This window comes from Pleurodeles waltl, chromosome 3_2, assembly GCF_031143425.1.
Source record: "Pleurodeles waltl isolate 20211129_DDA chromosome 3_2, aPleWal1.hap1.20221129, whole genome shotgun sequence".
NCBI classification, from domain to species: Eukaryota; Metazoa; Chordata; class Amphibia; order Caudata; family Salamandridae; genus Pleurodeles; species Pleurodeles waltl.
The window spans coordinates 126,771,046-126,788,626 of NC_090441.1; the positions used below are offsets into that span (position 1 = coordinate 126,771,046).

General features: G+C 43.9%; 1 protein-coding gene across 1 annotated transcript in view; it reads right to left on the minus strand.

Moving 5' to 3' along the window:
* Positions 1-758: 758 nt before the first annotated feature.
* The window catches only part of NCBP3 (nuclear cap binding subunit 3), a 228,117-nt gene continuing 211,294 nt past the window's right edge, over positions 759-17,581 (minus strand). Inside the window, exon 13 of the mRNA XM_069226975.1 lies at positions 759-4,537. Within this exon, the coding sequence (XP_069083076.1) occupies positions 4,299-4,537 (239 nt within the window). The 3' untranslated portion in view covers positions 759-4,298. The remainder of the gene's footprint in view (positions 4,538-17,581) is intronic.

The following is a 17,581-nucleotide window of genomic DNA, read 5'->3' on the forward strand; positions in this document are numbered from 1 at the left end:
TGTGACCTTCTGTCACAATCCCTGAACACTGTTCAATTGAAGGCAAGTCTAAATTGCTTGGTTTTGAAGAGCTTCCTGAAAAGCATGTAAATGGGCCCATATCTCAGTGTGTGTTCCACATTGGTGATAGTTTCCTGAACTGCATGTGACTGAAGTCAGACTGAAGGCTGTGGTGGAGGGCATTCCACATTCTTGGTCTTTGGACTACCAAGAATTTGCCCTTCTGTATCTTTCTCTTTTAGGTTCTTCGACTGATCATATGAGCAAAAGCTGATCTCTGGTAGGAGCGTGATGAGGAGGCAGCTTCTGTAGGAATCCTGGGCCCTTCCTCCCTTTATGCTTTATCAACAGGGCAGGGGAACTTTAATTTAAACCTGACTTTAGCTAGGACCCAGCAGGTGCGATTTCATTTTTGTACCTCAAGGCAAACCTTTCATACCCTTCTTTCTTCTCTATGACATGTTTTGACAAATGCCACAAACGTCTTAAAGTGTAACAGTCAGGAAGGCAGAATACACATGTACAGGCAGTACTTGTAAGACATCATACAGCAACATTAATAGCATCCATCAAGTAAAAGAGGTCCAGTGAGAATGAAAGAATAAACAGAGAAATATGAAATAAAATATATAAGACAATCATTAACGTAAAAAAAAAAAAAGAAAACATCCTGGCAACTTGACAGATGCCGCTTAAGTATTGTGTGAAGGAAACAAATGCATCTGTCACCCAAGGGCTTAAAATAATAAAGCATGAAATCATTTTTTTAAAGTATATTTCTGAGCATTCTGGAAGGATTTTAACTATTGTCTTGCTGTTCAAGAAACTCCTGAAAACATTCAAGTTGTTATTTGACTTAGAATCAGTTTTTGTAAAGCCAGTAAAAAAAAAGGTTACTTATCTTTCGTAATGCTCTTTCTGGTACAGACTATCTAGCTGCAGATTTCTCACCTTTTGAATATTTCGTAGGTGTCAGAGTGGATCTGAAAACCTTTCAGCAGTACCTCTGCGCACCAGCGGCTCCTGGGGGCATCTTGTGGCTCCACAAGGACGCCGTTCCACTTTAGAAATGACACACCACTATATAGACGCCACTCCTGTGAGCTGATGTCAGCTTCTTTCGAGAATTCCCACACCCCCAGACTCAGAGTCCTAAAGTAAATTGGTATACAGTGTGCAAATTGCCAGAATTGGGATCTTGCTAAAGGACAGATGCCAATCACAGCATGAGGAGGATGGCAGGGTTGGCGAGGAATCTGCAGCGAGGCCAAAGGAGCAAGTGGTAGCCCGCTATCTTTAAACTCTTTAAGAGTGGAATCAGCCTTTTCCCCTTGAACAAGAGCATCCCCTGAAAAAGCATGTCCATTAGTAAGGACTGGATGTCACTAGAGAACCCAGTAGAATGCAGCCATGCTTGAATGTGAATGCCAGCACTGGCATCAGTAGCTCACCTTTGAAGAGGTGGTGTCCAAACCACAATGAACTGTGAACCTGGACGCTTCACAACCATCTGGAATTGCCTGGGACAAGACCGGACGTAGTCAAGGACAAATGGGAGGACTTGAGCGACCGAAACCCAAAGGGGATGAGAGTACCGGCCACACAAGCAGGTAGCCTTGACAGAGCTGAGGGCAAAGCCAGCAGAAGAGAAAACTCTCTTGCCGAATGTCTCCACTCGTTTAGATTCCTGGTCAGTAGGAGAGGAGGGAAACGTGTTCAGATTAGACCAACTTGTGGAGGCATGAACAACAAGGTTTTATGGTGAAGGATGCAGCGAAAGAAAAGCCAGGTCGCCCAGAGCAGCCAATGGCGTACGGCAATTTGTCAGCTGACATGAAGGCCCAGAGCAAGGTTTGGCCCAGCCCCTAATATGGTGTCCGGCGAAGCCTCCTTAAATGGTAGGAAGAGCTCAGCAGAAGTCTGTCCAGGTCGTTCTGACCTCCATAGCAGGGAGGTAAAGGTCAAGAATTTCAGCTGTCCTACGTAAAACCATTGCGTAGAAACTAGATTACTCAGTTGCAGGACCAGGTGGAGGAAGATTTACTATCTCATGAGAAGCAAGGCTACGGGTTTGCTGCAAATCTTCATCCCAGTTGTCATTGGTATAGGGTTGAACAAACATCACCCGGGTCATAGTTATCAGAGTCAGTGCCAAAAAGGGTGTGCAGGGTGGGCTGGCTCCTTTGAGGAATAGGAACACCAAGAATAGGAAACCGTGTTTCGATCTGATAAAAGCGCAACACTGGTCGAGGTTGGACTGGTGGTGACTCAACGTTGGAAAGGACGATTGGTTTCTCCTCCTCCGATATCGAGGGAGTTGGCATGGGGGTAGTGGATCTGGTATGGAGTAGCATTCGTCCCTGGACCTGGACACTCATGTTGTACCGGATGTAAGTCACGGGATCGGCTCCAAAGTAGGCTTACTTTGGAAGCAAGATTGAAAAGACTGGCGTCCCCCCCCCCCCACTGTTTAAGGTAAATGCAAGAGAGCGGCAACCACGTCAACGTTTTCTGTTTCTTTTTTGATTTACCTGAAGAACAGGAGTGTGTCAAAGACCAGCCTCTGAAGCAGCTCTGACGACTCTGGGAATGAAATCGGAACAAACTATGGGTGCAACTTGAGTTTTGCCGCACATTCACTGATGGCCTTCAGGTTGATTGACGTGCATTTGGTGCAGGTCTTAAAGTAGTGGCTTAACCCCAATCACCACAAGCATACCTGATAGTGACCCATCACAGACATCTATATGCGGGAGTCCCAAAGGGAGTGGTCACTCCTTGCACAAAGTAGAAAATTCTGAGGTGCAAGCCTGAACTGACAGCTCGTGGGAATGGCACCTATACAGGACCTGCATGTCACTTTCGGAGCAGAACAGCATCCGTGCGGATCCACAAGGTGTCACCTACCCATGCACAGAGGTACTGCCGAAAAGTTTCCAGATTCAGTATGACAGCTGGGGACTATTAAAAAGGTGAGGCATCTGCAGCTAGAAGTCTCTATCAGAAGCAACAATACTTGGTACAACATCTTTCCTCACATTCAGTCGGACTCTTGAACCTTTGTCAATGGCATGTTGCCTTCTTTTTGCCACCTAAATAACCATAATGGGATATGCATTACAAAATAAATAAATCAAAAGCACCATTAAGAGAAGGCATCAGTGTTTGGGATCCTTGCTCACAGGAGCACCAAGCCCTGCTTCATTTTTACTTTAAAACACATTGCATGAGTTGAAGTGACTAGCAAGTTTTTACGTTGAAATTATTTTCAACTTAAAATATATTTTGAGAAAAGTATTTCTGGCATCCCACTCATGCATGTAAATAGTGTCCTATTTCACAAAGATCATAGAAACACGTAACAGTAAATCTGTATTCAGAAATAATGTTCCACAATTTCAACAAAATAAGTGATCTCCCATCTTCTTGGTTTCAACTAAGCTGCTGTGTTCTTCCAGTAGATACACTAACACTCACCATTGCATCTCCTGTAAGTTTGGTGCCTAAGTCCCTATCACTTAATACTACATTCTCACTGTCCTCTGCTCGAGGTCTACATATGTGCACCATGCTTGCAGACTAAAGAAAATTACATAGAGTGTAAAGGGGGTACACGTAGAGACAAGGCGTACTTAATTTTGTTATGGTATGTGCTCTATTATTAGCCACAAAGAAAATGCACTGGCATTATGAAGGAATAAGAGGCTTAAAAATTCTGTTAGGAACTTGTTCTTTCCAATGCCAAAATCACCCAACGAAAATGGATATGAACATTTTAGTTCTCCAACAATTGCCTCAAGATATTCATTACCTGGTATACTGCATCCTCAACCATTATTTAATATTACTGATGCTGTTCTATGACTGGCTTTTACCAATATTTTATTACACCCAAACACCTGAAGGTTTATTTGCCAGGTGCTGTGGGAAATTCAGTGCATTACATTGTAAGTATTTCTGGAGGAGCAGCTGCCTAGCAGCAACTGAAATGATTTAAACATGAATATTTTCTTGTCCTTCCAAACAGTAAAATGGCACATTTCACTTAGTTTTCCCTGTGGAATTAAAAGATTTGATAAAAAATGTTTTTCAAAGAAAGGGCGGGTTGTAGCAACATCGAATGTATATGTTTAATGCCCTTTATCAAACGCAATCGCGTAAGGAACACAAGGGCTGTCACTTTAAGTGTCAAGTCGGAGTTCAGTTCATGGCGTCTGTATAAAACCCTATTCGGGGTGCATCTGAATGGCTGCCATGCTGCAGAGTCCATGTCTCAAAAGGCAAGAGGTGAAAGACCATCATGATTCACTGTCTGATCCAGAACTACTCTCCCGGCTAATTTCAATCTGCAAGGAAGGCAGGTTATCCAATCTGCTTTTCTTTTGGCGAGTTTGTTCTTTTTCTTTGATAAGAGCCCCCCAAGCTTGCTGGAGCTCAGAGTCATCTTCCTCTGTGGAAGCGATGACGACTTCGGCTTTCTCTTTAATCTTCTCTTTCTCCTTGGGTGCAGTTCCTAAGCGGTTCCACAGGTTGCTTCCTAAGGTTTAGAACACAATTTCATATTAAACTTTCAAATTAGCAGAAGCTGAGTTAAACATATCATGCATGTGAAGTATATTAAATCCAATTAAGAGTCATCTATGGAAAGAAAACAGGGCAGGATTTTTTTCTTTCTTTTTGAGTGTCATAATCAATACTTGTAAAACGGGGAACCTGGTGATTACAAATCGATCGAAGCAATGTAAAAAAAAATCCATGTTTCTCTAGATAATAACATGAACAAGTACTCAATGAAAAGAAGGAAAATGTTACTTACCAGTAGACATCTGTTTGTGGCATGTACTGCTGCAGATTCACATGCTGTGCATAAGCTCGCCATCTAGTGTTTGGTTCGGAGTAGTACAACTTGTTTTTGTTCGAAGAAATTTTTCGAGTCACGGGATCGAGTGACCCCTCCTCTCGGTGACATTGTGCATGGGCATCGAGTCCTTTGTTAGATTGTCCGCAGGCAGGAGAGTGAAGTAGTGAAAAGAGGTGTGTGGGTGTGTGCGTGTGGGTGGGTGTGTGTGTGTGTACATAAAATTGCAATCTGTACACAATTCCAGGGAGAAGGGAGGGCGCATGTGAATCTACAGCACTACATGCTCTACAGGTAAGTTACATTTTCCATTCAATGGCATGTGTAGCTGTAGATACAGATGCTGTGCATAGAATGTAAAGCAGTCCCTCCATAAAGCAGTGGCTAGGGTGTAGGGGTTGCATTTGCTTGAAAAAGTGTTTTAAATACAGCTTGTCCAACATTTGCCTGTTGTCTGGCAACAACATTTACACAATAATGTTTAGTAAAGGTGTGTGGTGTAGACCATGTTGCTGCTTTACAAATGTCTGCAATTGGTATATTACCTAGAAAAGCCATAGATGCACCTTTTTTCCTAGTGGAATGTGCTCTAGGTGGTACTTGTCTTTTAGCTTTAGTATAGAAAGTTTGAATGCATTTGACTAGCCAGCTTGCTATATTTGTTTTAGATGCTGGGTCTCCTTTATGTGGTAATGAGAAAGCCACAAAATGTTCCTAAAATGTTTTGTCATGTCAAGAGCTCATTTGACATCCAGAGTTTGTAAAGCTCTTTCTGCTATTGATTCTGGTTATGAGAAGAAAACTGGAAATTCTACTGTTTGATTAATATGAAATTGCGAAATGACTTTTGGAAGAAAGTTTGGATTTGTTCTTAATACAATCCTTTCTTTATGAACCCGAAAGAAGGGTTCTTCTAAAGTTAGTGCCTGGAGTTCACTAACACGCCTGAGAGATGTGATAGCAATTAAGAATGTTTCATTCCATGAAAGGTATTGTAATGGGCAGGAGTATAATGGCTCAAATGGTGGAGCCATGGGCCTTGTGAGCACAATGTTTAAGTTTCAAGATGGAGCTGGAGGAACCCTTGGTGGAATTATTCTTTTTTAGTCCTACCATAAATGCTTTGATAACTGGAATTCTAAACATCAGAATATGTTGTGTATTTTGCAGATATGCAGCTTTAGTGGCTAAATGTAAATGAACAGACGTGTAGGCTAAATTTGCCTTTTGTAAATGTAATAAACATTGTACAATGTCTTCTACTGTTGGTTAAAAAGGGCCAACATTTTTCGTTTGAAAATAACAAACAAAACATGTCTAGTGGTAGGTTTGCATGCTTGTTTTATCTATCCATTCTTGTGGTAAATGTAAATATCAAAATTCTATGACTTCAGGAGCCATATCGCTGGGTTGAGTGATTTGGGATTTGGATGAATTATCTGTCCCTGTTTTTGTGTCAGAAGATCTGTTCTATTTGGATGTTTTTGATGAGGTACAACTGAGAGTTCCAGACGTGTTGTGTACCATGGTTGACGTGCCCAAGTAGGGGCCTCTAAGATCATGGTGAGGGAAGATTGTTTTATATTCTGTACTAGGAATAGCAAGAATGGGAGAGGGGTAAATGTGTAAGCAAATATGCCTGACCAACTCATCCATACAGCATTGCCTTTGAACTGAGGGTGTGGATACCTGGAGGTGAAGGTTTAGCATTTTTTGTTTTGTTGAGAACAGATCTATTTGACGTGTTCCCCATTTTGTGAAGTATTGCTGAAGGACTTGTGGGTGGAGTTCCCACTCGTGTGTTTGTTGCTGCATCCTGCTTAGCAGGCCTGCTAACTGGTTGTCTGTGCCCGGGAGATATTGTGTCAACACTGTTTTGTCTTGCAATTGTGATAGGAATGCTTTCATTGCCAAGAATACTGCTTGCAGTCCGAGGTAATTGATATGAAGAGACCGGTGAGTCTCGTCCCATATTCGCTGAACTATTAGGTTGAGGAGATGAGCTCCCCACCCATTGTTTGAGGCATCTGTTGTGAGAGTCATTTGAGGCACAGGGTCTACAATGGGCCTCCCTTTTAAAAGGTGTGTGGTATTCCACCAATGTAAAGACAGATAAGTTTGGAGGTCCAACAACACTAGATCATTCATTTGACCCTGTGCTTGAGACCACTGACGAGATAGACACTGTTGAAGAGGAGGAATATGAAGTCTGGCATGAGGGACTATGGCATTACAAGATGCCATCATTCCTAATAGTTTCATTACAGTTCTTACTGTATATTTTTGGCTCTGTTTTAATGTTGCAATTAATGTTTGAAAAGCTTGGATCCTGTTTTGGTTGGGAAATGCTATTCCTAATTGTGTATTTAGGATAGCTACTAGGTATGGTTGTTTATAGAGGTTGAAGGTGGGATTTGAGTTAGTTTATGGTGAATCCTAGAGAACGTAGGAGGCGTATTGTAGTTTGAATATCTTTTTGACACTGATGGAATGAATTGGCTTAGAAGAGCCAATCGTCCAGATAAGGGAAAACAAGAATTTGCTTTCTTCTGAGATGTGCTACCACCACTGCTAGGCATTTTGTGAACACTCTGGGAGCAGTTGTGACTCTGAAGGGTAACACTTTGAATTGGTAATGTTTTCCTACTACAACAAATCTTAAGTATTTTCGGTGTGCAGGATGAATGGGAATGTGAAAGTAAGCGTCCTTTAGATCTAGGGCTGTCATGAAGTCTCCTATTTGTAATAGAGGAATAACATCCTGAAGAGTGACCACGTGAAAATGTTCTGATAGAATGTAGTGATTTAAAGGTCTGAGATCTAATATTGGTCTGAGAGACCCATCTTTTTGGGAATTAGAAAATACAGGGTGTAAACTCCTGTCCCTTGGTAATGGTACTGGTTTTATAGCCCCTTTTAGAAGAAGGGAATTTACCTCTTCTTTGAGAAGGGTTCGATGATCTTGTGAGAGTTTGTGTGTACGAGGGGGTATATTTGGTGGAGTGGAAATGAGCTCCAGACAATAACCATTGAGGCATATTTAGAACTGCCTTTTGTACTTCTTGTTTGAAGCCTGAATATCTAAGCCATGCATGACGTCTTATGATGACCTGTATTAATACTACGTACTGCGGCATCAGTAGCATCAAGTGCACGCCTAATGGAGTTTTAGATATTGTTTGTCCCTCATTTACAATTTCTACCCCTCTTTTATGATTTCCTCTGGTAGGTATTGTAAAGGTTCCTCCATAGCATCCCAGCGAGCTCTGTCATAGCTAGAGAGTAGAGCTTGAGCATTGGCAATTCGCCAATGATTAGCTGCCTGAGCAGCTACTCTCTTCTAATTTTTTACTTTCTTTGTCAGGAGGAGGTGTCTCTCCTGTTGATTGGCTATTAGCTCTTTTCCTTGCAGTAGATGCCACAATAGAGTCTGGAGAAATTTGTGTGTTGAGGATCAGTGGGTGCAGCTTTATACTTTTTATCAACTCTAGGAGTGATAATCCTTGCTCTACAAGGTTCTTTAAATATTTCATCTGCGTGTCTAATCATTCCTGGTAACATTGGAAGAAACTGGCTTTCTTTGTGTGTTGTCAAATAAATCGTCTTCCTCTGTGGGGTCAGTGTATATATTTACATTGTGAGATGCTGCTGCCCTTGCTATCACTTGTAGATATGATGAAGAATCCTCAGGAAGTGAGGGTCTGGCCGGGTAAAGATCCGGATCATTGGGTGTAATGGGATCTGGATCATAATCATCCCATTAGTCTTGTTCATTTAATGGATCCCCTAGGTCTTGTGATCCTCCCCCAGGTGGTGAACTAGGTGGTGTGAATCCTAAATGAGTAGGAGATGTTGGTGGAGTATGTTGTGGGGAGGTAGGTAAAGGTGGAGATGTGGAAGTATGAGAAGAAGTCGAGGAATCAAGACTTTCTTCAAAAGTTAATTTCCTCTTTAGAAGTGGAGGAGGCAATGCTATAATCCGCCCTTTTCCTTGCTAAATCTGAAGTCGGCACTGTCTGTGGTGTAGGGGATGTTACAGCCTGTCCAGAGTCAGTTTGAGTCTTTTGGAGTTTTTTCGGGTCCGAAGCTTTGTACGGATGGAAACCTTTCTATGCAGAATTTGGAGTTGTTTGTTGTTTCTTTTTCAGTGCCGAAGCAGTCAGTACCGAAACAGCGTACAGTTTTTTTTGTTGGTTCCTAAGTGGAGCTAATGGAGGTCGATGCCGAAGACTTGTCTTTGGTTTTTTTCGGTGCCAAGCTGGTATGCGTGGCATCCGATTAACTTTCTCGCCTCTGACCATGGCTGGGATGCAGTGGCGGGCCGGTGACCTCTTTTGTTTTATCTGAAGGGAAAGGAGGCTTTTTTCTTACAGTTTGTGATAGCTGTAAAGTTTGACTCTCGATGTCCGACTGCACATCAGAGTCCGAATCTTAGACGGAGAAGACCCCCTTTTGCTCTACATCATCTTGCGCATGCTCTTCTCCGAACATGTGCGGTGTATCATCTGTGTCGAGACACCATTTCCATCTGATGGGCCCTTCGGTCTCATAACGCCATGCTTCACAGGTCTGGTCATTGCAGTGTGGAGAAAGACACAAATTACACACCTGTTGTTGGTCGGTGTGTGGAAATTTGGAATGGCATTGAGGGGAGAACCGAAATGGAGTGCGTTCCATCAGGGCTGCACTGTTGGATTACTCGACACCGCGTGGAAGAGGTAGGCCTTTCTGCCTCGGAAGGTCTGAAAAATTCAATTCCGAGTTTAGAAAAAGGAACAGAGAGTTGAATATTAAAGAATACGTGTTCGGAAATAATACCGACGACGATAGAAAGACTGAAAGAATCCGTTATAGACTGTTTGGAGCTGAGAACTCTGAGCGAGAGAAACACACGTCCGAACCCGACGGCAGAGAAAAACAATCTAACAAAGGACTCAATGCACATGCACAGTATCACCGAGAGGAGGAGTCACTCGATCCCGTGACTTGAAAACTTTCTTAGAACAAAAACAAGTTGTACTACTCCGAACCCAACACTAGATGGCGAGCTTATGCACAGTATGGGCATCCACAGCTACACATGCAATCGAACATAAAGTTTGATATAAACACCAATTATTTCAACCGCTGGAAAGCTTTCTTTTCTGAAACTTTTTTTTAATTAAAAATTAAAACTGAGACCCTGATTCCCAATTTAAAATTTGTGGGTGTTTACACAAGCAGACTGAATTTAATAGAGTGGAAATATCAAGCCAATACAGACTTTCCAAATTTGAAGAATAAGGCTAAGGATGGAAAGTCCCTGCCACCTACACTGGGAATGGAAGCTGCTTTTATAGCTGCAAATGGTGTACACACATCGAGGACAGCCAGCACCCCCCCATCCAAAGAATATACACACCGTTTGCAGTTCCTTCAACTTGAAAAAGGGGCCTCCTTGAACAATAGCAGAGGGATTGGCGGAAAGAGATGTGATAATGGGAAAGAGCCCACACTGCAGTAACAAGTCACAATTAAGGTAAGTTTGACCTACTCTTATGGGCTCTTAGCGATTCTCAGTTTGAGGCCAGATTCCACAGCAGTTCTGAGTGAGAAAGGGAGGAAGAAAAAGAAAGCAGGATTGGGCAGCTTACAACTAGGTGATAATGTTTTGAAGAACCTCTTGGCAACCCTTGCATCAATTCAGGAAGAGGGCTCGAGAGCATGCAGCCAACACAATGCATGGGACAGACCATGCAGTACCTTTTAAGTCTTGAACAGGTACTGTTCTGGAACTTACCATTAACCTCTCCTTAGCCTGGTGGAGTATGTCAGGTGGATGTTTGGCTCCAAGAAGATTGCAGTAATGTGTTATGTATGATGTTATCCAACTACCAATTGCGGGCATAGAAGCTACTCGACTAACATCATTGCACTCAAATGCCACAAAAGGCTGATCTGAAGAACACAAGACCTTATTTGATCCAGGTAGAAGCACAGTGCACACTTCATCTCAAGGTAATGAAGAGTTAGTTCAGTGAAGGATTCAAGGAGACGTATTAAGAAAATGGAAGAACAATTTATTTGACTTTTGGAATAAAGTAATTGAACCACCTGTGCTTGTAAACTTTTGTGAAGGACTACAAGTCACAAAGGGTCTTAGGCTCTCACTTGTGTATCTAGCTGATGTTATAGTCACTAGATACTCTCTTTTCCATGGAAGCGGTTTCAGTTGGCAGGACACAATTCTCTCTAAAGGATTGTGCCTCATCCTGGTGAGAGTAAAATTATGGTTGCAGAAGACAGTTGTCCATAGAGAAGGATTTCCTTGGCTTGTTCCACTACCCCTTTCAGTCATTTACCTGCACTTCTGCCTCAGCCTGGTAGCGACAAAAAAATTGTACAATATCGACCAGGCTTGTAAACAGGTTGATCATCTTTCCCATTACCAAGTTGCCAAACCAGAGGCGTATGCTCTAATATTGAGTTGTGCTGGAAATCTCCTGGTGCCCTCCAGAGCTCCCAAGTTCTTTTCCTATTGGGGCCTGGATGTTGAAAGGTTAACTCTTCAGGGACCATGTTGTAGGGAGGGATGTACTGCTCTTCCTCCATCCTCTGACAGGTGGATAGGTCACTCCACAGGAGATGGAGTAAATGAGAGTAGTAGACAGGCAATGCCAACCTGGAGACACCAGGGCTATTACACAACCTAGGCTCTCCAAGATCTTTGTCTGAACTCTTGAAATTGTGTGGTTGTGAGAAACAAGTACAGAAAAACCAATCTAGTCAATCACCAAGACATCTCCTTAGAAATCCAGGTCAGCTAAACATCAAGAAGCAAAATGATTACCTTTGGAATTGAGGTGGTTTGTCATCAGCCCTGATAATGATGTGGAGAACACCTCGAAAACGATTGACGTGTGACAAGTAGAGATGCATTCTGGATTATGCTCTATTGCAGACCTCACCTCTAGAGTGTTACATACAGCTGATGGAGCTGTCTGGAGTGGCCCCTTCTATCTAGATGTGAAAAAAGGATGTGGGGATGTGAGGATGTGAGGATTATTCATGTCAACAAAGTCCTTTGCTGCACCACTTTTCTTTTCTTTGCCCAGAGATCAAGACAAAAAAGCTAGTTGTGCACCCACTGGTCTTTTGCATGATTGATGTAAAAACTGTAGGCTCTCTTGGGGGACAGCTGATGGAATCTCATATTGTTTGAGGGGTGAGGTAGAGTAAAGAACGCTGGGAAAGTGATGAACTGCCCAACATGAAAAGGAGTCACAACTTTCAGCAAAAAGACTGACCTGGTGCTCAGCACTAGATTAACTGGAAAAAATGTTGTGTGGTTTGGGGGTTGTTGGGGCTTCGAGGGAGGCTTCTTCCTCCTCTGTTTATAAGTCTGTGGAGGTCTTCTAAGGTCTCGGTGGGATTCAATACTGCCTCATTGCATTGTCGAATTATTTTTTCTTTTGTAGGAGTGCTGCCATTTCAGCCTCTAGATGACGTCTTTTCTTCTCCACCTCCAATGCCTTTTTGGAGTCTTGTTCCCCCAATACTCTCAGGTCTTTTTCACCAATGTCTTTGGCACCTCTTTCCCTGATGGTTTTGGGATGTCCTTCGACAACTGTGGTTTTGACAGTTTTGGCGGTCGTTCCTCTTCGGTATTCCTGGTGTAGGATCCGTGGGGCTCTTATGTTACTGGCAGACTCTCAGTCATCCATTTCTTTGACGTTGGGGCTTTGGGGACTTTTTGTTTTTTCTTGTTTCTTTTTTATGTCTCTTACCATCTTCTTTTAGGGAGTCTTTACTCTGCTGTTCCTTTGAGGAATTCAACGCCCGACCCTCTGTGGGTGGACTCTGCAACTCCTGCTTGATCTTCATCATTGCTGGAAAGTCCAAATTCTTTCAGCAACTCCTGCTGTCTTTGGCTCTGCATTGCGGCGTGATGTTCCTCCCTCTACTTTTGGTGTGGTTTGAGTGTCCTTGGAACGAATGTTACGCAGGCTTTGCAACCCTCGTCTCCGTGATCCCTTGGGAGATAGAGATTGCAGATCTCGTGTGCAACAACAACAACAACAACAAAAAAAAACAAAAAAAGAATTCCGGACCCAACCACTAGATGGCAGAATGATGCACAGCATGTGAATCCAGAAAAGGATTCATGCTGTGAAACAGTCTCTTGACAGCCCTCAGACCCTTCTTCCTGGTACAATGTCTTCAGTCCAGAAGTATTCTGAATGTATGGTGTCAGAGGCCCAGTACTTATACCCAAATGTGCCTTTGAAGTGGGGGAGACTTCAAAGAGTGATTTTGAAGTGCCCCAGTTCCCTTTCAGCCCAGTCCTGTCTGCCAGAAGGTCTGTGGGGTATTATCAGTCCCTTGTGTGAAGTCTGAGGGCCCACCACTCCTTCCTGCCCAGGAAGATCCATCAGTATGCTGATGGAATGCAGGGGCAGTTGAGTGTCCTGTATTTATGGCTGTCTGGATGGAATTCACAAAGGTAGCTGTCACCTAACCAGTCCAGAGACACCAATCTCAACCTGTCTATCTTTTCCCGATTAGAAATTACACTTAAAAGATGTTTTAAGGCAATCTTCATACTAGCCTATGGGAGAGTTAGTCCTTGCAATAGTGAAAAACGAATTTAGGAGTTTTTCCAGTACCTGGAGATGTTAAACTTAAAAGTACATGTCCAGCTTTTGAAATACAATGTACCCTGCCCTTGAGGCTAACCAGGGCCTAACATATGGGTGTCTTACCTATAATAAAGAGGAAGGTTTCGGCCAGGCAAGTGGGTACACTTTCCAAGTCGAAATGACACTTTGGACTGCCCACAGAGGCTCTACAATGGCAGGCATGTTTGAAAGGCTACCATAGTGAGTGGCACAACCAGTACTGCAGGCCCACTAGTAGCATTTGATTTACAGGCCCTGGGCACACACAGTGCACTTTACTAGGGACTTACCAGTAAATCAAATATGCCAATGATGGAGAAGCCAATATTACTGTGTTTTAAACACAGAGCACATGCTCTTTAGCACTGGACAGCAGTGGTATAGTGCTCAGAGTCACAAAGCCAACAGAAATGAAGTTCAACACACAGTCAAAACAGGAGGTCAGAAAGCAAAAAGTCAGTGGAAAGCACATTAAAAGATGCAAGGCCTACAGCCTTTGGATGTAGTTCTACCAGATGTACTCAGCTGATCTCTTGCCAAAACTCCTGGATACACTCTAGGAGGCAGTAATGACAAGAGCACTGCTGGATTACTTGAGGGAGGCTCTCATAATTATGTTGTTGAAGCCTGGCAGGGACACAGCTGATACAGGGTCATATAGACCTCTATCTATGCTCAATGGTGATGTCAAGTTATTGGTGCAGGCCCTGGCCAAGCAACTACATCAGGTGGTCTCTCGGTTAGTGCACAATGATCAGTGTGTTTTTTTTGCCGGGCAGGGGCACACACATGAACTTCAGGAGGCTCTTGCATGTTATGCATGCCACTAAAAACTCAGGGGTGGAGACTGCGTTAGTGGCTTTAGACAAAGAAAAAGCCTTTGACACCCTATCCTGGACTTAACACTGGGCGGTGCTCAGGCGAATTGGGTTTAGTCCATAGTACATGGCCTAGGTTTTTTTTGCTGTACACAGCACGCAGGGCTCGAGTGTGTACGGGACAGGTGGCTTCAGTAGTCTTAGGCATTAGGAGGGGTACCCACCAGGGCTGCCCATTGACTGCTCCTTTTTGCCCTGGCCATGGAGCCCCTGGCGAGTTACTTGCGGGAGAAGCTTGGGGACAATGGGATAAGGGTGGGAGATACCACACACGCCATGTCTATGTATGCTGATGAAACTCTCCTTTATGTGACTGACCCGATCCACAGTCTCTGCTTTTGCAACTCATACTGAATTTTGGACAAATATCGGGTCTCAGGGTTAACAGACATAAAACAGCATTATTTCCTATAGATGTCTTGGCCTCGTGCCTGGTTGCTGACCTCCCAGAAGTGTATTTCCCCTGGGAGTCAAGCCATTTTGGACACCTGGGAATTCAGGTGACACATGATTAACACAAGCAGTACGACCTAAACATGGGCCACACGTTGAGAGATCTTGCCTGATCTGTGGATGTTTGGAAGTCCCCGCTGCTGTCAGTCATGGAACGAGTGTCATTGAACAAAATGGCTCTATTACGGAGATGCCTATACATGATGCAGAACTTCTTTTATATGCTACCATCAACATTGCTCTGACATCTGGATGGGATCCTGGTGTCTCTGGTCTGGGCAGATAAATGCAGCAGAGTAAAACTGGAGACTCTGAAACTGGACTAAGAGCAGTGAGGTCTGGGACTACCAGACCTCCAGATGTATTACTTTGCATGGCTACTTCAATATGCAGCCTGTGGTATGAGGATGAATCCAATTGGGAAAAAAGGCTGCTAACGGGATCAACACCTTAAACCTGTCTCCCAAAGCTCCTGACGGGGGAGCGAGGGCGCACGGTCCCGAAGAGCACAGTTTATAGTGGCACAGGTAACTTTAGCCTAGGAGAGGGGAGTGAATTATATACTAAAACATGAACCATACGCGAATATGCTCCTACTCCGGTGGCTCAAGCCCTTTTTACACCTTAAAGACTACATGAACGTAACATCCTAAATTGAAGGAAACTGCCGAATCGCAGGAGACCTATCGAAATGGTACATTTATTACTCTTGCAGAGGTGGGTGAGCTGTTTGGGGTTGCCCCATGACAATTTTTACAGTATGCATCTCTCCCTTGCATGCTCTGCGATATATGGACCGGATATCTGGACAAGCCAGAAGAGTCTGAAGCATTGCGAGTCATACTGGACCCAAAGTCATAGAGGGGCCTTTTCCCTGAATTTATGCGGTTCTGAAGGGGGACAGGCTAGCCAGTATGGCTAAGTGTTGTCCTAATTAGGACAATGACCTTGATACCCCCTTAACCGATGGGTAATGGCAGAGGGCTAGGTCACAGGTAAGAGAGACAGCAAATAATGCTAAGTTTAAGCTCATGCAATTCTAGCACCTTCGCAGGGCGTATTTGACTCCTCAGCACCTGAGGTGGATATACCCTACCCTCACAGCTGATTGCATGCGATGCGGGGTATATCGAGCCAGCTTTACCCACGTTACATGGGACTGCAGGAAGCTGGACAATTGTGGTGACCTCAGTTGCCCAGATACCAGGGGTCCTGACAAACACTGCCTTCTGGGCCTCCTGCCCCTCCCTAGGGAAGGTCAAAAGAAGGGACACAGATTCGCTCTCCTATCCCTGCTACTTGTCAGGTGTCGGATAGCCATTCACTGGGTACAGGTGGCATCCCCGATAAATGGCAAAAATATTTACTGGAATGGCCCATTGCGGAGTAAGTGCGACTCCGTAGAGTCTGTATGGATGACTATGTGGAGAGAGACCTTGATATATGGGACGAAATGGATGACCGTATAGGAGGCAAACATGGTGAGGAGACAGATGATCATATCAGGGACCTCCCTCTTCGGACTGTGACTGGGGCTTACAGTTGCATATGGGTGACCCACACTCATTCAGGGCGGGTGTATGTATGACAAAGAATGTGGGATGTAGTAGAAGGGGAGTGTGCGGATGTGCTGGGCTGACTGAAGGACCTGCATTGGTGCGGATGGTACTGGACGTCTTGCTTTTCCTGTAAACGTTTCTTCATCCTGGCTAGGATTCCAGGATCCCCTCCTTGGCTGATTGATATATTTTGTTTGGTCATCCTGATATAACAGACCTACCGTTCCCTGCCCCATCTTCCCACAGTTCCGTAATTACACCCTTTGAAAACAGAGCGTACTGTAATTTTCATTGTAAACGGACTTTGGAGTTGCTGAATGTCATCATCATATGTTTTGTAATATTGACTTGCTGTCTAAAATGTTAAAATACATACTTTTATAAATCTCATCACAGCATGTGATTTAAACAAAGATGGCTGGTCGGGCAAATGGAAAAAAGTAGAAAGGGGCAACAAATAACCTTTAATGGTGCCCACATGGTGTCCTTCCTGGGCCAGAGACAAAACCCAAAATAATAACGCATGCAATGGTTTTGCCTGCAAGGCGGCCCACAAAAGGCGAAATTTGTCTCAGCACCGACATAAATAAACGATGTGGAAGAACGACTTGCAGCAATGACAACAACCACCTACTAAGTCAAACACAGTCAGCTGCTGATGCTCAATCTCTATGCATGAACTGTAGGTTGTGCTGGCCCAGGGGCAGAATTCTGCTTTACAGCTGAGACATAAGATCCACCCGAAGCGTGAGCCTGATCAGAAGACAGCTGCTCGTGTCCAGAAGTTAAAGGTTCTTCACACTCCTGGTCCAATCCGGAGCCTTTAGGAAGAATAGGGTCCAACTGTTCCTGACCCTCTGAACTGTGGGAAGGTGAGGCAGAGGCAGAAAACCATAAAGGAGTCCTGTTCTCCACTCTTGACCGGAATGAGCTTGAGAGAGCGAGCTTTCTTGGGAACTCAGCATGCTCAAGTTTTGATACCGTGCTTTGATGGCAGCAAAAAGATCTACCAGGGTACTTCTCACAACTGGAAGATGGCAGGTGCCAACTCTGGATGTAACAGCAATTCATGATCCACCAGGTGTTGCCAGCTGAGTTTGTAGATGCCGCCAAGTATTTCATGATCTTGGAGATGGTCTGACACTCCAGTCATCTTCAGAAGCGTAAATCCTCTTG